This window comes from Dasypus novemcinctus, chromosome 1 (genome assembly GCF_030445035.2).
Source record: "Dasypus novemcinctus isolate mDasNov1 chromosome 1, mDasNov1.1.hap2, whole genome shotgun sequence".
NCBI classification, from domain to species: domain Eukaryota; kingdom Metazoa; phylum Chordata; class Mammalia; order Cingulata; family Dasypodidae; genus Dasypus; species Dasypus novemcinctus.
This window is the reverse complement of record NC_080673.1, coordinates 193,904,596-193,926,815: the sequence shown is the minus strand read 5'-3', so window position 1 is coordinate 193,926,815 and position 22,220 is coordinate 193,904,596. Positions and strand designations below refer to the sequence as shown.

At 37.3% G+C, this 22,220-nt stretch overlaps 1 protein-coding gene across 5 annotated transcripts in view; it reads left to right on the top strand.

Annotated features, from left to right (window-relative positions):
• The window catches only part of CC2D2A (coiled-coil and C2 domain containing 2A), a 131,132-nt gene extending 110,576 nt beyond the window's left edge, over positions 1 to 20,556 (top strand). For 4 of the 5 annotated variants that reach the window (XM_058300761.2, XM_058300755.2, XM_058300751.2 and 1 more), the window contains 8 exons: positions 65 to 268; positions 6,732 to 6,821; positions 8,355 to 8,468; positions 10,365 to 10,499; positions 15,729 to 15,851; positions 17,084 to 17,142; positions 19,155 to 19,332; positions 20,198 to 20,556. In XM_058300761.2, the coding sequence (XP_058156744.1) occupies positions 65 to 268; positions 6,732 to 6,821; positions 8,355 to 8,468; positions 10,365 to 10,499; positions 15,729 to 15,851; positions 17,084 to 17,142; positions 19,155 to 19,332; positions 20,198 to 20,386 (1,092 nt within the window). In that variant the 3' untranslated portion in view covers positions 20,387 to 20,556. Of the gene's footprint in view, positions 1 to 64; positions 269 to 6,731; positions 6,822 to 8,354; positions 8,469 to 10,364; positions 10,500 to 15,728; positions 15,852 to 17,083; positions 17,143 to 18,219; positions 18,260 to 19,154; positions 19,333 to 20,197 lie in introns of all 5 variants that reach the window. The other variant, XR_011649604.1, reaches the window with a different exon arrangement.
• Positions 20,557 to 22,220: the final 1,664 nt, after the last annotated feature.

Here is a 22,220-nt window from a genome sequence, read left to right as displayed (position 1 = left end):
TGAACATGTTCTACTGTGTCTCCTGTAATCATAAATTAACTCCTTGATGTCTTTGTTTTTGAAGTTTGATTCTCAGGAAGATGAGAAATTGCTTCAAGCAACAGAGAAGTTTCAAGCAGAATGTGTCTTAAAGTTTCCAAATCGCCAGTGCCTTACAACAGTGATTGACATAAGTGGAAAAACCGTTTTTATTACACGTTATCTCAAGCCTTTAAACCCTCCTCAGGAGCTCCTTAATGCCTGCCCCAATAATCCACAGGCAACCGCAGTAAGTATCATAGCCAATCAGTGCTCTGCTAAAATGTTTTAACATTTCAAAGTATTGCCACTCTAATTACGATATCTCATAGTACTCAAAATATTAACTATGTTAATATCATTCATTAGTGATTAAAGTAATGATTAAAACTTTTTTAGTACCGTGATGCTTGCTTTTTTTAGAAAAGTCTGAAGGTACCAGGGATGATTATCCTTAATTCATTCTTTCAAGGAACAATTATTAAGTGTTTACTGTGTTTAACATTCGTAAGATGCTCTACACTTTACAAAATGCCTTACATAAGCATGTTTTCTTTACGTATTCTCAATAACTCTGCTAGGATTTTAACCCAGGCCTCTGACTTCAGAACTCATGTTCTTCCTACTGTACTAAGAAAACTACTCAGTATCATGCTTAATGCTACAAGCACCACTGAATTTAAATTTGGGTGAAAATTATTTCAAAAATTTTGAGTAAATACAAATCTTATAGAAGAATACCCTTTAAACCCAGCCTCAAAGAAAATTCCACAGAAAAAATTCCAGGGAACATGAGCACAGCTTGAGTACACCATAAAGGATCATTCATTGTATGAAAAGATAAGTCACAACAAATGCAGCTTCAGGCTACCAACTCTACAGATATTAGAATTAGAAGATAAAATAAAACATTTTTAATAAGTTTATGAAATCTAGGGAACTGAAAGTCTAACAAAAGAACAGTAGACTAGCAAACCTGACAAGTAGATTTTTAGAAATATCAAATGGGGGAAATGGATGTGGCTCAGCCAACTGGGCTCCTATCTCCCATATAGAAGTTCCAGGGTTCAATGCCCAGGGCCTCCTGGTGAGGGCAAGCTGGCCCATGCAGAGTGCTGGCTCATGCTGGGAGGAGTGGGGAGAAGGGAGTGGGTGCATATGGGAACCTCTTATATTTTTTAATGTAACATTTTGTGTGATCTATGTACCTTAAAAAAAGATAATAAAAAAAAAAAGATAGGGGAACAGGTGTAATGCAGTGGTTGAGCTCCTGCTCCACATGTACAAGGTCCCAGGTTCATTCCCCGGTTCCTCCTTAAAAAAAGAAAGCCTTAAAAAATAACTTTTTACAATTGTTCTTGAAAGTTAATTATGTAGTAATAACTCATGTGTGAGAGAAGAAATCATGGTAGAAAATAAAAATTACTTTAGAATAAATCATGATAAATAGAGTTCTTAATAAAACTTATGGGGTGCAGCTAACATGGTATATAGATGGGAATTTATAGATTTAAATGTATATATTAGAAAATGAAAAAGGCTGAAAGTTAATGAGCTCAACTACTAATTTAGAAAGAAGGATGGAAAAATAGAGTAGAGAGGGAAAAAAAGCCCATCACTGACTCTCGGAAAAGACCAGTAGAATTGATAAATGTCTGGCAAGGTTGATTGGACAAAGGGAGAGAGAAAGAAAGGAAGAGAGAAAAAGAACAAAATTAATACTAGGAATGGAAAAGGAGATCAAACTACCAATGTAACAGAGATTTAAGAGATAATAAAATATTATTGTGAGTGATTGAAAGGGAAAGTAATGTATGTTCCTAGAAGGAAAGCTAAAAAATGTAACATGGGACTGTATAACATAGTGAAATCTCATGGGAAATGTGAGTAGGGGTAATATTGCATATATAAGACTGTTCTTCTTTGAAACTGAACATATGTATGTTAATGCTACAAGATATTAATATCAGGCAAAAATACAACCAAAGCAAAATATGGACACTAGTGAATAGCAATATATTAATAATCTTCCATTAATGGTAAAAAAAAAAAAAAAAAGGAAATGCACCAAGCGAAAGAAACTAGACATAATGCACTACATTGACATATTATTTGATTCCATCTATACAAAATATAAATACAAATAAATTAGAAAGACTGAAACAGAATTGCAGTTATGTATAGCAGGGGAAACAGATTGAGAGGTGATTACTAAGGGATAAAACTTTTTTTGTTTATTATCATTATTATTGGAATAATGTAAATGTTCTAATAATGATTGAAGTGATAAATGCACAACTATGTGATTATACCAAATACCACTGATTATAAACTTTGGATGGATTGTATGCTTTATTAATATGTATCAATAAAATTGATTTTTAAAAATACTATTATGAACAACTTTAAGCAAAAAAAAAACAAAACTGAAAACATAGGAGAAATAAACAGTTTTCTAAATTAAATCCAAAGAGGCCTATAAAGTTCAAGAAAAGTTCAATATGAAGTTAAATAGATACAAAATGTGAGCACAATAGAATTAAGTTAGAAATCAGAAATGAAAGATAACTGGAAAATCCAATTTAATTTCTAAATTAAATCATGCACTTCTAAATAAACTATGAGTCAATGAAGAAATTACCATCGAAATTTGAAAATATCCTAAACTTGATAATGAAAGTGATGTCATAAAACTTGAGACACTCAGCTACAGTGTAAGGGGAAATTTATAGTCTTAAATTCACATGTTAAAATGGAAAAATGATTATAATTCAGTGGTCTAAGTATCCATCTCAAGAAGGCAGAAACCTAGAAGTAATATATGAGCAAGGATACATAGAATTGCAAAGCCAAAAGTTTGTTCTTTGAAAAGGCAAATACAATTTATACACCATATCTTAGTTTGCCAATGGGCTGCCAATGCAAAGGATCAGAAATGTGTTGGCTTTTATAAAGGGGATTTATTTGGGGTAAAAGCTTCCAGTTCCAAGGCTGTGAAAAGTCCAAATCAAGGCATCAGCAGAGACGCTTTCTCGTGGTCACATCACATGGTGAAGCAAGATGGCTGCCAATCTCTTCTGAGGTCCCTGCATTCCCCTCCAGAATCTACCATCTCCCAGAGCTCAACTGTGGGCAGCCAGGCATGGGGCTTATCTCTTTCTGGGCCTCCTCTCTCAGCCTCTCGGGACTTCTCTGCCTTTCTGCAGCTGTAGGCAAACCCAGAGTCCTCTCTCACATATGGCAGCTTCCTTGTTCTCCTGTCTCTCTCTGTGTGTCTCCATTTATATCCAACCCAGCAAGGGGGCAGAGACCCAACCTGGCTCAGGCCTAACTGACCTAGTCCAATCAAAATGGCCATGCCGGCAGGAATGGATTAGTTCAATAGGATAATCTTTCTCTTTTGGGGATTCATAAAGGAACTTCAAACTGTCACACACCCTTGACTGATCAAAGAAAAAAGATAGAGAACACAAATTACAAATTAAAAAGAGATCATAGCTACAGATAATAAGAGGATCCTACAGATATTAAGAGGATATTTTAATCAAATTTATGCCAGGAAATTTGAAGTTTTGTTTTAGAATTTAAAAATAACTAGGAAACCATCCCAAAATTGAGATAAGGAAGACATAGATAATAGGAATAGTCTTAGATCTAATACATAAATTGAATATGTAACTTAAAAATTCTTCCCCACACATATACAGAACTCCACACCGAGATAGCATCCCCAGAGAAGTCATACAAACTTTTAAGAAAGAAGTAACACCTCTTGTATAAATTATTACAGAGAATAGAAATAGAAACCGCTCCCAAATCATTTTATGAGGAAGTATAAACTTGGTATCAAAACCTGAGAAGGTTATTATAAGAAGGAGGTATTTTGTGCATATATTTTACCTGTTTCCTGTCTTTTGAATTTCTTTATGGGTTTTGAATCGATTATTGGTTATTGATGTTTTGAGAGTTTTGTATCTGTTTTTGCTGTGCAGGTATGTCATATACAAGCAAAACTTGTTTTATTGCACTTCATTTTATTGCACGTTGAAGGCACTGAGTTTTTACAAATAGAAGGTTTGTGGCAACTGTTTTGAGCAAGTCTATTGGCACCATTTTTCCAACATCATGTGTTCAGTTCATGTCCATGTGTCACATTTTGCTGATTTTAGCAATATTTCAAATTACTCATCATTATCTGTTATGGTGGTCTGTGAACAGTGATCTTTAATGTTATTATTGTAATGGTTTTGGGGCACCATATAAGATGGTGAACTTGATTGATAAATGTCTTCTATATTCTGACTGCCCCACTGACCCGCCATTCCCATCTCTCCCCCTTGCCTCTGGCCTCCCTGTTCCCTGAGGCTCAACAATATTGAAATTAGGTCAATTAATAATCCTACAATGGCTTCTAAATGTTCCAGTGAAAGGAAGAGTTGCACATCTCTCACTTTAAATCACAAGCTAGATGTGATTAAGCTTAGCGAGGAAGGCAAGTCGAAAGCTGGGCCAAAAGCTAGGCCTCTTGTGCCAAACACCCGAGTTGAGAATAGAAAGGAAAAGCTCTTGAAAGAAATGAAAAGTGCTACTCCAGTAAACACATAATGATAAGAAAGTGAAATAGCCTTACTGCTGATAAGGAGAGCGTTTTAGTGACCTGGATGGAAGATCAGTCCAGCCACAACATTTCTTAATCTAAGCCTCTTCCAGAGCAAGGCCCTAACTCGCTTCAAGTCTACTAAGACTGAGAGGTGAGCGAGCTGCAGTAGCAAAGTGTGAAGCTATCAGAGAGGAAAGTTCATGAGATTTAAAGCAAGAAGCTATCTCCATAACATAAAAGTGCAAGGGGAAGCAGCCAGTGCCGATGTAGAAGCTGCAACAATTATCCAGAAGATCTAGCTAAGACGATGGATGAAGGTGGCTACACTGGACAACAGATTTTCAATGTAGATGCAGCAGCCTTCTACTGGAAGAAATGCCATCTAGGACTTTCACAGCTAGACAGGAGACATCAATGCCTGGCTTTAAAACTTCCAAGGACAGGCTGATTGTCTTATTAGAGGCTAAAGCAGCTGGTGACTTTAAGTTGATGTCAGTCCACATTTACCATTCTGAAAATCCTAGAGCCCTTCAGAATTGTGCTGGATCTATTCTGCCAGTGCTCCCTAAGAGGAGCAAGACTAAATGGCAGCACTACTGTTTGCAGCATGGTTTACTGTATATTTTAAACCCACTGTTGAGATCTACTGCTCAGAAGGAAAAAAAAAAAAAGATTCTTTTCAAAATATTATTGCTCACTGACAATGCACCTGGTCACCCAAGGCCTCTGATGGAGATGTACAATGAGATTAATGTTGTTTTCAAGCCTGCAGGTCATGGAACAAGGAGTAATTTTTACTTTCAAGTCTCATTATTTAAGAAGTACATTTTTTATGTCTATAACTGCCATACATAGTGATTCCTCTGATGGATCTGGGCAAAGGCAATGGAAAACCTTCTGGAAAGGATCCACCACTCTAGATGCCATTAAGAGCATTTGTGATTCATGGGAGGAAGTCAGTATATCAACATTAACATAAGTTTGGAAGAAGTGGATTCCAACCCTCATGGATGACTTTGAGGGGTTCAAGGCTTTGGTGGAAGAAGCAACTGCAGATGTGGTGGAAATAGTAAGAGAATTAGAATTGGAGCCTGGAGGTATGACTGAATTGCCGCAATCTCATGATAAAACTTTAATGGATGAGCAGTTCTTTCCTATGAATGAGCAAAGAAAGCTGGATGGACTCTATTCCTGGTGAAGATGCTGTGAACATTATAGAAATGAAACAAAGGATTTAAAATAGTCAGTTTGAGAAGATTGCCTACAATTCTGAAAGACGTTCTGCTGTGGGTAAAATGCCATCAAACAGCAATACATGCTACAGAAAAATCTTTCATGAGGGGAAGAATCAATCCATGCGGCCAACTTCATCGTTGTTTTATTTTAAGAAATTGCCACAGCCACCCTTGCCTTTGGCAATCTGTCAGCAGTCATCAACATCCATGCAAGACCCTCCACCAGCAAAAAGATTATGACTTGCTGAAGGCTCAGATGATAGCATTTTTTAGCAAAGCATTTTTTATTTAAAATAATGTTATTGCATACTAAACAGACTGCAGTATAGTATAAACATAACTTTTCTATGTACTGGGAAACAAAAACACTCGTGTGATTTGCTTTTTTGCTGTGGTCTGGGAGCCAGTCCACATCTCCAAGGTATGCTTGTAGTCAGCATTTATCATTCTTTTTCTTGATATCATCTAGACTTTTTGCTTGGCTTCTTATTGCAAAAGATTTTCCCCACTCTCACATTTTGAGATAAACTCTCCCATGATTTCTTCAGACAAGCAAAGTGATTTGAGTGCATAGCAGAGCTACACATTCAAGGTATGATCTTGACTCTACCATTTAGCAGCAATATACTAAGTCACTCGATGCAGTTTCTTCATCTGTGCAAGAATGAATAATAATAACTTTTCTTAAAGGCCTATTTGCTGAGAATGAAATAAGTTAATACTAATATAACACTTGGTAAACCCTTGGTATTAGCTAGATATACAATTTCATTTTTATATCTTTATGATAGATGAAATTTATTTTGTTGCAAAAACTAAGGTAGGGCATGCAGCTTTCTGTTTTACTGGAATTGTTACAGCTAATTTTGTTTATGCAGGAACTGGTGGCTCGATATGTGTCTTTAATTCCTTTCTTGCCTGATACTGTGTCATTTGCTGGTATCTGTGACCTATGGAGCACATCTGATGTAAGTAGTTCTTCATTCCTCTACAGGTTGACTAGTTTGACCTGACTTAATTGAATAGTCTCTAAATGGCTTGAATAATTTTAAATCACAATTTTCATTAACCATTATAAAAATCTACTCAGACATCTATTAGGGAGGATAAACTAAATTCGGAAGAATTTTTTCTTCCTGGTTCAATTCTCCCAAGTTCAGAAGTTGAAAAAAAATTATTTGCACAAAGAATAAAAAATAACACTTTGAATGTCTTAATGCTTGTTTATCTTCCAAGAATTGCCTTAACAGCATTATCCCAGTTTTGTTCATAAAAGGATTGATTTTACCTTAACTACTTATATTTTATAGGTAGATAATTTTTAAATTAAGCAAAAATGCTTCGATGTTATATTTGGAAATTGAATATACTTTAAGTCGAGGGCTTAAGGTATACCATTTATTTATTCAATATGTATTTCTTGATCACCTACCAGACACTGTACTACATTCTGGTTATAAGCAAAATAAATATGGTCTCTGCCCTTCTGTAACTTACAATCTATGTATGTATATAAAATTTCAAATGAGTCCTAGGCAGTGTGAAACAAACATATTATGACAGGCACTAATTCTGCTTCCGGATCTTATGTTGAGCTATGTTTATATAAACTTAACTGTATTTATGCAACTCCCTTGGAAGCATAGTCAAAAACTGGAGAAATGTAAGTGCACTTTAAATTTTTTGTTCCATATACATGATGACAATTTTAGAGATACCCTTCCTACAGCCTTATGGCATCTGTAAGAAGATGTACGAGTACAATAGTTCATTGTTACAGAGCCAGGCTGGCTTTATCATTTCCCATGTTTTACCTCTCATCTCTATGCCACCACTTCCTCATCTGTAAAATGGGAAAATAATAGTTCTAGGATTGAATGAGTTTGAAAGCATACAATGTACTTTACAAAGTGTTCAGCACATAGTGAGCTATCATATCTAAAATCAAAATGAAAAGTAAAACTTAGAAATTTGTCTCTCACACCACCTCAAATATAGGGACTATTGATTCTGGAAATCTATGCCATCAATATCAGAGAAAACACCACATCCACCAAAAGTGGTTGTTTTTGTTTGTTTTATGAATTGTCAATACACTATCAAAGTTTGTGAAAAGTTTTAAAAAATAAGTCTTTTTTTTTCAAATATATTATTTATTTTTAAAAGGTACTTGGATTACATAAAATGTTACATAAAAAAAAAAATAAGAGATTCTCCTATATCCCACTCCCCACACCTCCCACTTTTTGCCACATTAACAACTTTTTCATTAGTGTACATTCATTGTAATTGATGAGCACATTTTGGAGCACTGCCACACAGCATGGATTATAGTTTACATTGTAGTTTACACTCTCTCCCCCTCCATTCTGTATGTTATGGTAGGTGAAAAATAAGTCTTTCCCTTTAAGCCACCAATTTTAACTGGGACTTGTTAAAATCCTGCTAGCCCAATGCATAATGAAGCAGTCATTACAATATAATTGTTTTCTTTCTGTCAGCAATTTCTTGATCTCCTGGCAGGAGATGAAGAAGAACATGCAGTACTACTGTGTAATTATTTTCTGTCCTTGGGTAAAAAGGCCTGGCTCATGATGGGCAATGCTATTCCTGAGGTAAGTGCACAGAGGCTAGCTTTAACAGAAGTGTCGCTGTCTAACCTGATTGTGTTATTTTCCAGATCCTGGGCAGGTCTTACTTTAATAACAGTCCTATGAGTTGCTAGGAAAGTTGGCCTAGATATGCCATTATAGGCAAAGAGACCTGCTAGTGGTGAGACAGGAAATGGTTTGCAGCGATACTCAGGACTCTTCACAACACTTCCATTGTATTTTAGCAAAACTAAACCCTTCAGCACTCAATCCCCCACCTCGCTCTGTCCTTTTAGCATAAGCCTCCTCCCACCCATATTACTGAGAATTTTATTCCTTTAGTGACCTATTGGTGTTCATGCTAAGGAGTGAAGGGGATCCAAAGGAGTGTGGTAAAGCTAGAGGTAATGCTTTCATGCCTTCTGTTCTGCAGGCATCTGCCGCAGAGGGGAATATGCCAAATAACCACAGGAGGAAAGAAAAGAGTATTAGCAGCTCTATTTTTATATTAGTACTGTTAGTTTTATTAGAGTAGAGATTTAGTGACTTGTATTAGTCAGGATTCTCTAGGGAAGGAGATATCTGTCAACAGTAGGAGATTTTATAAAATTGTCTCACGCAACCATGGGGATGCACAAGTCTAAATTCTATAGGGCAGGCTGCAAGCTAGGGACTCCAGTGAAGGTCCTCCATGAGTTCCCCAGGAGAAGCTGGCTGTCTGAAGTAGAATTGGGAAGTCTCCTTCTGAAAGCTGAAATCACTTCTCTTTTTAAGGCCTTCAACTGATTGGATGAGATGCCACTCATTGCTGACACAGTCTCCTCAGTTGATTGCAGATGTAATCCACCATCTATGTAATCAACTCACTGAAGATTAAAGTCCATGAAATGCCCTTGTCTTTCATTCAGCCAGGTGTTTGCTTGACCAAACAACTGGGGCACCGTTTCATGGCCGAGCTGACTCATTAGGCTAACCATCAGAGTGACCATTAGAATTTGTTTCCCTTGCCCACTGAAAATATGCCTAAATTTTGGGGCATGCTGGGGAAGTACAAGGTCAGAGCATTTGCATGGATTGAAGCAGTTTATCTAATGAGCGTTTGAAAAAGAGGCCACAGGGCTCTAAGCATCCTTAAGAATTAGCACAAGTCTGTGCGAGGCAGGTGTTAAAGTAGTATCATATCCACAGGCTAGCGTGGTCTCCATCATCATCTTCCAGACACCTGGTACAGGGACAAGAACCCTGGGCTAGGAAGGGCCCCAAGGCGTGGGGCAAGGCTCTGTCCTCAACAGCTTTATGAGCTTGAGCACGTCAATTAGAAACTCTGAGCTTTTATAAGGCAGCAGGGACTGTGGGCATCAAATGAAATCATACACAAAAAATAAATAGATAACGCTCATTGTTAAAAAAAAAAAAGAACCCAAGAATACATAAGTATTCTGAGTAAAAAGTGAAAGTTCCTCTTTAGACTCCAACCCCACAATCCCACTCCCCTCTTAGGTGCAAATCTTTCCATCTTTTTCACGCATTTACAAAATTACAAATGTATATCACGTGTAAATTATTGAATTAGAAATGACATAAAGAGCCGCCCAGCGCGAAAGAAAGTGCAGCCTGCCCAGGAATGGTGCCGCACACACGGAGAGCTGACACAAGATAACGCAATGAAAAGAGACACAGATTCCTGTACCGCTGATAAGGATAGAAGCAGTCACAGAAGAACACACAGTGAATGGACACAGAGAGTAGACAACTGGGGGGTGGGGGTGGAAGAGGAGAGAACTTTAAAAAAAATAAAAATCTAAAAAAAAAAAAAAAGTTAGGGGTCCAACTAAAATAATGAATTGTCTGTGCAAACTACTACAATCTACCTTAATTGCATAATCGGTTGAAAGTGTTTTAATAACTATTTTCCCTCAGGGTCCAACTGCCTATGTGTTAACTTGGGAGCAAAGTCATTATTTAATATGGAATCCCTGCAGTGGACATTTTTATGGACAATTTGATACTTTCTGTCCCTTAAAAAGCGTGGGCTGTTTAATAGGACCCGATAATGTAAGTATTTCCATTTCCTCTTGAACACGGTTGAAAGTTACTTTCCGTTTTCTTTACTTACTGATTTAAGTAGTATCTTTTCTAATGTGTTGTGTATACATTAAGAATTCTGATTTCCTTAGTGATACAGTGTTATTCACGATAAGGAGTAAAGGGCATCCAAAGTGTGGTAAGGTGAGAGATGTCTCCTTTCCTGCTTCCTGCTCTCCACACATCTGCCACTAACCTGGAAGGCAGGGGGGAATGTGACATCAAGTACAGTGGCAGAATCGTTCTACTTCAACTTTTGATTGAATGTGACCTGCAGAGAAACAGAATGAAGTTAAAGAAAAAGATCTTGTTTAGAGTCAGAGGACCCAAGCTTGTGTCCTGGCTCTCTCCTCAGATTTCTCATCCGAAATAGAACATGCCATGCCTACCTTGTAGTGTTTTGAGAACTAAATGAGGCAAATTTATCACCAGAGAAGACTGACGTTTTTTCCTTTCCTTTTTTTTTTTAAGGTAGATCGCCAGGCACCATCCTATTTATAATCTCCCCACATGATTTTAGTTGCACCCAATTTTGGGGGCTGTTTAACTGTGAAGGGTACCATAGAAAGCAAAAGTAAAAAACATTAATTTGGGGGTCAAAATGCCTGGGTGTAACCCCTACTTCATCATTTACTGGTTGTATGAGGTTCATTTATCAAAGGCTCAGTTTCTCTTTTGGTAAAATGGAGGTAATAATAGCCATTACTTAGAGTCATTGTGAATGAAATATAGTCAATGTAAAGCACCTAACACTTAATAATAACTAGTCTTTGATGACTCTCACAATTCTTTTTATAATCATTACCTCTGAATTTTATGGATGTGTCAATAAAAATCATTTGCGCATACAGCCCCAATATACAAAAAACTTTTAAAAGATAAAAGAAAATAATTAGATCTATTTTCCTTCCACATCCATACCTCTGGGGTGGACACCCTACTTTGAAGGCCACTGATCTACTTTTTAAGGTTATGGTTTAAATTTAAAGTAATATTTGCCAAATACCCATCAAAGTACCTGTCTTTTATAAGTGTTCAACAAATGGCAACTACTATTAATTACAAATGTGAAAAAGAGCAATGTGGAGCACTATTGTCCTGTTAATTACTATTTTAAATTAAAGTTATTATCATAGATGATCTGCAAAACTCCATCAACGTCTAGAGAATCATTTTAAGGTTAAAAGAACTCCATCCTATGTCAAAATTATTACTAGCTCTCAAAACAACTACTAATTCTTATAGAACCAAAGTTTTGTGAGGAAGAACCCTCCTTTCTCCTCTTCTAAGAAGAAGGACAACAGTGGCTGAGGATGTCGCACACACCCCACTGGAGGTGTTCTAAAGCTGCTCTAAGTCTGGACCACTCTCGGTGGACTCACCCTTGCTTTGCTGGCCTGGCACTGTGAAACTTCCACCACACAGTCTCTTTGGGTGGTCAGCCTTTCCCTTCCTTCACTCGTTTTCCAAATTTCTTCTCTTTCCACCTGTGGTTGCATTTCCAATCCTACTCCAAGAACTGGCTCCACTAATTGTTCCAACTTGCCCCTATATTTTTGCTCTCTCCTTGTTTACCTACTAATGTACTCAGGAGTCCAATGATTCTGAAACACGTTTCTCCTAGCCTAATTACACCCCAAACTACCATTATGTCTCTTTTCTTTCCTATCAAAATTCTTCAAATATTGGTTATTCCTGCTGCTTCCACTTTCTCAGCACACTCAGAGGTCTTTAACCTCTTCTAGAGCCAGCCACTCTTCCCTGACCATCCTACAGAAATTAAACACTGAGAAGTGCCATTGCCTTGCTAATGGATAAATAAATCCAATGATGTACTCTCATCCCGCACTCTCCTTTTCTGTGATACATGACACCCCCGACCCCCTCTTCTTCATGGAAAACAAAACAAAACACAACTCTTTCACCTTCCTTGGTTTACTGATGAAGGACTGTTTGGTTTTCATTTCTCTATAATAACTTCTTATGTTTTCTTTCACTGGTCCATCTTCCTACCCCTTAAGAGTAGATGTTCCCAAAGCTTTTATATTTAGATTTCTTCCAGGACCAAACCTATTATTATTTTTTTCGGCTCTATGAAGCTTCTTGGGGCAGAGAAGTTATAATTCTTTTGTTACTATCCCTAGCTTCTTCCTTAGAATCCTGGATTTGCAACTCTTTTCTAGACACCCAGGTGCTTATCAGAATCTCAAACTTAGCATATCCAAAACACAATTCATTTCACCTTTGCCTCCAAAAACCAGCTCCTCCTCCTAGCTTCCTATTACTGTGAATGTCAATTATCCAAATTCAAATCCCGGAATTGTCTTTGATTTTCTCCCCACCTCCCTTACTTCCTCCTACTTTCAAATTATATTTATAGATCCAAATCATATAGATTCTACCTTTTCTTTTTCCCAGGTCATGCCATTATTGTTTCATCACTGCTTTACCATAAATAGCCACCTAAATAATCTGTTCCAATTCAGCTCTTTATTTGATACACTGCTGCCTGATTTAAAGCATCTTAATATTCAGCTTTCATCATTCTATGGCTCAAAGAGACCTGGGGCACTTCACTGCAAACAGATTTAAGAATAAACTTCTCACTTTAGATTTCAAAGCCCTATGTAATCAAACTTCCACTCTTTTTTCAAGTGCTGTTGCCCACTACTTTTCTGCACTTTGCCTATACTGTAGCCAAACTGTACTTCCTAAGGCCTTTGCCTTCTTAAAACAATTTGTTGATTTGGAACGCCTCCTACCTCATTGACTGATCTTTCTCTGTGTCCTTTGCATTTTCCTATTTCTCCAAATTCTAAGCACTAGAGATCCTCAGAATTCTTACTAAATGCAGTCAATAGGCAGGATTTTCTAACTATACTTCTTCCTGAGGAACACCATCTATACATTAATGATTCCCAAACTTCTCTCTCTAACTCAAAGTTAGCTCCCCCAAACTTCAGATTCAAGTATCCTACTACCTACTCATCTTCATCTGGATGTCAGGTAGATACTTCAAACTTAGCATGCTCATATTTGAACTGATTTCCTTTTACAGTCTTTCCCATTCCAATAAATGGCAACTCCATCATTTAAAATCCTTGGAGTCATCTTTGATTCCTCTCCTGTCTCTCACTCTCCAACATCAAATCTATCACCAAATCTTGTTGGCTCCACCTTCACAATATATCCAGAATCTGACCACCGTTCACCACTTTCACTGCTACCATTTTGGTCCACGTCACTTCAGCTCTTACATGGATTATTTCAAATAACCTCCTACCTGGGGGGCTTCACTACTTGCCTATGCCCTATTCTGTCCAGTCTCAAAACAGCAAAGAGCAATCCTGTTAAAATGAAAGACAAATTATGTCACTCCTCTGCTCAAAATACTCCATTGCCTTCCCAGCTCACTCAAGAATAAAAGCCTAAATCTTTAAAATGGCCCATAAGGCCTTCCACTGACCTAATCATTTACTTGCTCTCTAATTTGCTCACTTCTCTAAAGCCACTGTCTTCCTTACTGTTCCCCAAACACATCAAGCACACTACATTTGCTGTTTCCTCTGCATAGAAGACCCTCTTTCCACCAAATATCTTCAAACATTTGTCCCCATCTGCATTTCTGCTTATGTAACCTTTCCAATGAGAATTTCTCTGCCCACCCTAAAATTACGTCCTTCTCCCATCTTAGTTTTCTTCTTCACTCTTGTAGTGGTTAACTAATGCCATAATACAAATGTGTAAAAACCCATCCCCAAACTAACTGGCTCCAAGCATTTATTCTGTGGGTCAGCTGCGAAGGCTTTGCTGATGTGAGGGTTGCGGTGGCTGGAGCAGCTCTGCTTCTCCTGCAGATCAGTGGCTTGGCTTTGATAGTTCTGCTTTATTCATTCTGGGGCTCAGACTAAAGGACAATAGCAATGGCAGAGGCACAAGAGGGCAAGCAGGAAATACAGACCCTCAAGGCTTAGTCTCAAAAGTCACACACTGACATTGCCACATCATTCCACTGGCCTAAAGCCACGAAGTGGAGAAATATACTCTGCCTTTTTGCAGAAAGGAATTACAAAGTAACATTGCAAAGTATATGCATAAAGGAAGAGAAGAAGAATTGTGGCCAATAACGCAATCTATGACATCACTTAACATCATCTGATATCCTATGCATTTACTTGTTGATTTGTTTACTATATCTTCTATTTACTACTTCATGAAATTAGGAACTCCTATTTCATTTACTATTTTATCCCCAGTGATTAGGACTGAGTCTGGACACAACAGGTACTTGATAAGTATTCTGAATAGATGAGTTTACCATTCATGCACAGTCATTCAGTCTACCCACTATATGTCAGGAGTTATGCTAGATGCTAAAGATAATAAATATGGAGAATAAGACATATGGCAACTGTCCTCAAGATAATAGTCTAATAGTCTAGTGAGGAGAAAGATGACTAAATAGGCAATTATAAACAATGAAATAATGATGATGATGATTATAACAACAGCTAACAATTACTGAGCATTTAATATGCACCAAATATTATTCTAAGAAATGTACATGAATTAGTTCATTTAATCCATTCAACAACCTTATTAGTAAGTAATATTACCCTGCTTTTAAAGATAAAGAAACACTCTATAGAAGTTAAATAAATCGTCCAAGTTCACACAGTTAATAACTATTTGAGCTAGAGTTCTAATTCAGGTGGTCTGGCTCCAGAGCCAATGGGCTACACTGCCTTAATGAAGGCTGGAAAAGAGTAGGGTCAGAAAAGGCTAGTTGGAGAAAGGATTGACCTTGTCTTATTTCTTCTAATATATTTTAAATTTCTTATCAGGAACTACCTTATTTCATGAATATACAATTATCAGTAAGATACATCCCAATTTCGGATATAAAAAATGGGGAAAATGTTCAATGACAACTGTATCATAACACTGATTATAAAATGCATGTCAGTTTTCCAAAGCAAAAACTGACGAAAAGCATGCACTTTAGAATCACTGAAATGCTGCATCATAAAACCAAAACTATATCTCCTGGGATACACGTAGGCCAACAAATGCTTTTACCAAATGCAATGCCTTTGTGCACTCTTACTATCTCTCCCTCTGTGTATATATATATGTGCACATTCAGACATACATACATATCATCTAACATATATTCTAATTTTGTCCTATCTTTTTTAGATTTGGTTTAACATTCAACAATATGATTCTCCTCTAAGGATAAATTTTGATGTCACCAAGCCCAAGCTTTGGAAGTCTTTCTTTTCAAGAAGCCTTCCATATCCTGGACTTTGCAGTATTCAGGTATATTCCTTTTTTAACAATTAAATATAGACAAAGAAAATAAGGAATTTGATATTGTTATACAGTAGCCAGATATATTTTGGCCCCAGGTATTTAGCCTGGAACAGTGTTTGTTTTTCAAACTATTTCAGCCCAATTTACAATAAGAAATATATTCTGCATCATGAACCAGTATATACAAATATATGAAAGAAAAAGTTCTGATATAAAAAGTCCCATTAGTATCACAAAATATATTTTATTTTACTTCAATTTTTAGTTTTTTTTAAAATGCTGGTCTCAATTAACTAAAACTGATTTCATGACCACAAATGAGACAGGAGATCAAAATGCAGGGCATGATCCATTAATGGCTCATACAATAATTGAAGATCCAGACTAGTAGATTGTAAGTAGTAAACATAAGCATTGTTTCCTAAAACTCTTGTTTCCACTTAATAGTTAGATACATGTATGTGTGTACTGGGTTTGTAATATAAAATGTATTTTTTACTGTGAATAAAAACTTTCAAAAAAAGATTTGAAAACCCTGCCTTAGAAAAATTGTCCCATATGTGCACATGGTGACATATACAAGATGTTTCATAGAAACACTGAAATAGCAAAAGAATTGGAATAAAAGAAGGAATAAATAAATTATGGTACATAATATAATTTTTTTAGGAGTAAATGAATGAACCTATACAAATCAACATGAGTGAGTCTTAGTAAGCACTCTAAAATGTGTTTGCTATTATCTCTAAATAAAATAAGGGGCAAAAAGCAAGTTGCCTACTCACAGTATAAAACTATTATATAGCTTAGAAAACATGGAAAATAATACAATACATTGTTTAGTATACATACATCTGTGGCAAAATCATAAAGATGTTTTACTAATTTGTCTATCTCACTCGCTATAACATAAGCTCCATAAGGGTAAGGGTTTTTGTTCACAGCTATCACTCACAACTAGCCCCCTAGATTAGTGCCTGGCACACAATAGGTACTCAGTATTTACTAAATGGGGGAAAAAAACAACACAAATTCAGGTCATGGTTACTTCTGTGAGGAGAGAAAAGGGAAATGAGATTGAGGAAGAACTAAACAACACTCTAGTTTATTTGTGATGTATTTCTTGTTGAGTGTCTGAGATTTCATAATTGTTTAAAAACATTTTTAGAAGAATGTACAGCTATTCACATTCTAAGTGTAGATGATTTTTAGAATTGCTGAACTATTTTCTTTTATAGCCAGAAGAGCTCATTTACCAGCAAACAGACAAAACAGCTACAGCTGAGCTACAAGACAGGTAACTTAATATCCATAAATCCACATGTAATCTGTCACATGGAATATAATACCAAACTTTCAACTATTTTCAGCCTGAGTAAATGTGAAATAACATGGGCAATTAAGCTTTATTTCATGTTTATAGATAGCAAGGACAGAGGTGGTCTCTAAATAGTGTGGCTAAAAAGAAGGCGTCTGCATCAGCATGGCGGGGGAGAAACAAATGAAAGTAGTTTTCCCAAGACTTTACTTCAGAGTAGAGCTTGATATCGTGTTCTCATAATCCTCAGCCTAAGCATGCTTCTTTTGTCTAATTAGTGGCTTATAGAACTTCAGCTAATTTATAAACATGATGCATGGAGAAGGCAGGTCCCATTTTAACCCTTATAACCCTGTAAAATGGAACTTATTCTCCCAGTTTCACAAATGTGGAAACTGAGGCTCAGAGAGGTCTGCATACCTGTTAAGTGCTAAAGGCAGCTTCTGAGCCCAGTTAGGTCTTTATGGTTTCAAGGTCTGTGTACCCTTTCTACTGTATCAAGCTGTGTGAAGAGAGGCATGTCAAATAAGAGAGGAAACATGACCCCTTTTTAGGTATTATTACTAACAAACACCAACTGACTCTCAATTTGTCTGTAAAGCCTTATTTAGGATCCTCACCTAGGACAATTAATCTAAAATAAAACTTTTTGTTTCCTCCAATAGCTTCAAAATACTATCTATGAGACACATGTCATTTATCTCTCCAATACTGATGAAGTGCTTGGCAATTCAGTCATACACTCTTATTCAGACCATCCTGAAACCCAAAACAAGGAATATGTATTAATACTCTGTGCCAAAATAAAAGTGGATCCTATAGCTGTTGAGCAATGGAAAGCTGTCTGGGTCCCCAAATCTGTATTATTTGTTAGGGGATGACAAGAGGCTTTATTTATTTAGTTTTGTTTTTCTTTCTTTGAGGTACCAGGGGCCGGGGATTGGGGCTGGGCATTGTACCTGGCACCTTGTGTGTGGGAAGTCAGCGCTCAATCACTGAGCCACATCGGCTTCCCTGAGTTGGTTTTTCATTTGTTTTGTTTGTTTGTCTTCTCAGGAGGCACGAGGAACTGAATCCAGGACCTCCCATGTGGGAGGTGGGTGCTCAATTGCTGGAGCCACATCCACTCCCAACAAGAGGCTTTAGAATTGGCAGGGTGTCGATTCGAATCCCAGCTCCCCTGTCTTACTCAAGTCATTTAGTCTACTTCAAACTGTCACCTCGTATGTGAAATGGTGACAATATCCCCTACCACAGAGGGTTATTAGGTGGATTAAATAAAAATATATGAAAAGCACTTACAACAGTACCTGGTTAATTAGGGCTCAATAAATGGTAGCTATTTTCCATTCCACATTTTAAGTTTTATATCCTATAAACCCAATACCTACCAATTAACTATAAAGCAGGCTATCAAACATTAAGTTGCAATAATGGTTTGTATTTTAAAGGAAGTTTTAAAGGCAATTTAGAAAAAAAAAAAAGATGATCCTTGTGAGGAGAAGTCTCACTGGGCTAAAAAATCAGTAAAGGGCATTAATAGCCCTACAAAGATCTGAGACTCTCAACATAAGCCTCATCCCTTATGCCTGGATCTGATGTATATGTTATCAGTAAATCAACTGATAGAATATTTCATGATAATAAAAATCTTTTGCTAACTTTGTTGAATTTATCCCTTAGTCATTCAGTGTCACCTCTTCTGTGTTACATTTCAAGCATCTTTTTTGACCCTTAGGGTATCATACGTTCTATTTACAGGTCTATTCCCTTCCCCATACCCATACTCAACCCTTAGAACAAGGATTGCTTGTGTTATTTTTTTCAGCTGTGATTAGGTACCATGACTGGTGAATGACAACTCCACAGACAAAAATGTAGTTACATAATCACCTGAATCCCCACTGCAAACAAATCAAATGTGGCTTTTTTTTTTTTTAATAAGAGAAAAGTCAAGTCACCCAAAAATGGAGTTTATTTTTTATGAACAGGATTGAAAAAATACTAAAAGAAAAAATCATGGACTGGAGGCCACGCCATCTGACTCGGTGGAATAGATACTGTACCTCAACGCTGCGTCACTTCTTGCCTCTATTAGAAAGAAGTCAAGGAGAAGATGTAGAAGATGACCACAGAGCAGAACTGCTGAAACAATTAGGAGACTACAGAGTAAGTACGAATAGCTCCTCAACTGACCCTGGGGATTTGTTCATTTCAAATTGAAAGTAACTCAGTAAAGATTTTTTAGAAAGAAAATACCTACATTTCTCCCCCAAGTACATAGATTGAGCAGCATAGACAAAGAAATTAAATTTAAAAATTTAAATCTCAATAAACCTATAATTAAATACTAAAATGCCTCTATATGAAAAAAATATGTCTTTTATAAATACACTGTAAGTATTACAACAAAGTAATTTACTGGTTTATGTGAAACTAGAGATGAGAAGACATCGCGGCTGTTCCATTTTTCTGCAAGTCATCCTACTCTGCCCTCCCCCATGTGATGGCATCATCCTCAGGCTGCCTTTTCTCACAGTAGCAAATGGCTGCAACAGTTAAAGGACTCACAACTGCACAAACATTGTCCAAAGCAGGAAAGAGTATCTGTGTGCCATTATTCCTAGCCAGGTTCCCAAGATTTACGATGATTGAGGCTCATTTAATCACATGCCCATCCCTGTATCAAACATTGTGGCCAGGGTGGGGATGGAATGCACTGTTAGCTTTACCAAAGTCCCTAGAACTACAATAGTAACTATGCAAACCAGAGGCTGTAGGGAAAAGGGAAGGGGATGGTGGAGCGTAACTGTCAATATACTAGTAACTAAAACAAAAAGGGTATTTAATCCCCACTCCCCTTTCTGTATGGCTAATATAAAGCTAAATAGAAAAGCAGAACTAAATAAATGGCTCCAAGATCCAGAAGGAAGACTTACTATATAAAGAATTACATACATTTAAATGAGGGAAAAAACATAGTGAAATCCTCAGACTTCACTAACCACAACCAATGTTGTCTTCTCTCCCACAGTTCTCTGGATTTCCCCTTCACATGCCCTACTCTGAAGTGAAGCCTTTAATTGAAGCTGTGTATAGCACTGGAGTACATAATATTGATGTTCCTAATGTTGAATTTGCTTTAGCTGTATATATCCACCCATATCCCAAAAACGTTTTGTCTGTTTGGATCTATGTTGCCTCCCTTATACGCAACAGGTAATTTTTTCATTCTACTTTTTATATATCAAAAATTTAATCAGGAGATGAGAATTTTTTTTCAATGTGTGAATTTTTGCTTCAACTTCAAGAACATTTCATTATGATACTGATCGCAGAGGAAAATATATTTGCAGATAATGAAATAAATTTATGTTTTCAAACTGTGCAAAATGTTTTAATTTAATAGGCTGCCTTGTCTCTGCCACTCTAACCCAAAATTCAACGTAAGACTGCCCCAACCCCCCTACACTATGCAGCTTCATACCCCTCTGCCTTTGTAGTTACTGATGACCCTCTGCATGGAATGCCCTTCTTCTTCACCTGTCCAGAAGAATATCAATCATACTTTTCAGTCCCAGAAAAGCACCACTTCACAACTTTTCAGGGCACTGGGGAAGGGAGAACAACCTTGCATTATCAAATTTTTATTTTTAACCCTGGAACATCTCTTAAGACTATATCTTACAGAAATACTAAATAAAGTATGCATATGCACAGACATGGTATGCAGATACATATCCACTGAAACAATATAGTATTTGGAAAAAAGGGGAGAGATATATTTAAATTGTCATCAAAAGGAAAGCAGTTGATGGGAAGCGGACTTGGCCCAATGGATATGGCGTCCGCCTACCACATGGGAGGTCCGTGGTTCAAACCCCGGGCCTCCTTGACCAGTGTCGAGCTGGCCCATGCGCAGTGCTGATGGGCACCAGGAGGAGTGCCGTGCCACGCAGGAGTGTCCCCCGCATAGGGAAGCCCCACGCGCAAGGAGTGCGCCCCATAAGGAGAGCCGCCCAGCGCGAAAGAAAGTGCAGCCTGCCCAGGAATGGTGCCACACACACAGAGAGCTGACACAACAAGAACGATGCAACAAAAATAAACAGATTCCCAGTGCTGCTGATAAGGATAGAAGTGGTCACAGAAAACACACAGCAAATGGACACAGAGAGCAGACAACAGTGGGGGGGGGGGGGGAGCAGGGAGGGAAGGGGGGAGGGGGGAAAGGGGAGAGAAATAAATTAAAAAAATAAATCTAACAAAAAAAGAAAAGGGAAGCAGTTGAAAAATCTAAGATACATCCATGTAATATTGTACTATTGTACTAAACCATTAAAAAGGATTAGATATATGTGTCGATGAGGAAAGTTTACACAAAATAGAAATATGTATAAAGCAGGATGTCTCAACAGTAGTACTATTGACATTTGGGGCCAGGTAATTCTCTGATGTGATGGACCATAAGATGTTTAGCAGCATCTCTGGTTTACCTACTAGATACAAGTTGCACACCCCTCTCACCCCCCTAGTTGTGACAACCAGTCTCCAGATGTTGTCAAAGGTCCTCCATGGGGCAAATCACCCCCCACTGAGAAACACTGAAGTAAATAAGAATACAGTCTCACTTTTAAAAAAATAAAATTACATCTGGTGGAAACAGAAGCAAGGCACACAGCATCATGAAATCAATACCCCTTCAGGGGCCATATCTGGAAATACATGACAATCTATTTCCCTGAATTTAATATGGCCTGTGCATGAATTCAAACTTATCTAATTCTGTATCCAAGTTTGCCTAGTTTCTGGAGAGCCAATTAAGTGATATAGGCTCTACAGGCTTTGAATATTCTGAAAGGATGTAGACTGAATGTATATTCGAACTTACATCCAGATGGAATGTGGGCAATATGTTAATTCAAACTTACCTGGTATGTGGGCGATATGCTAATCCAAGCTTACCTAGTATCGAAACAAACCCCTAAACTCTAAGAAACTAACAAAGAAGGTCCTTTTTGCACCAAAGCACCACTTAACCCCCACTCCTAAGTCCTCTG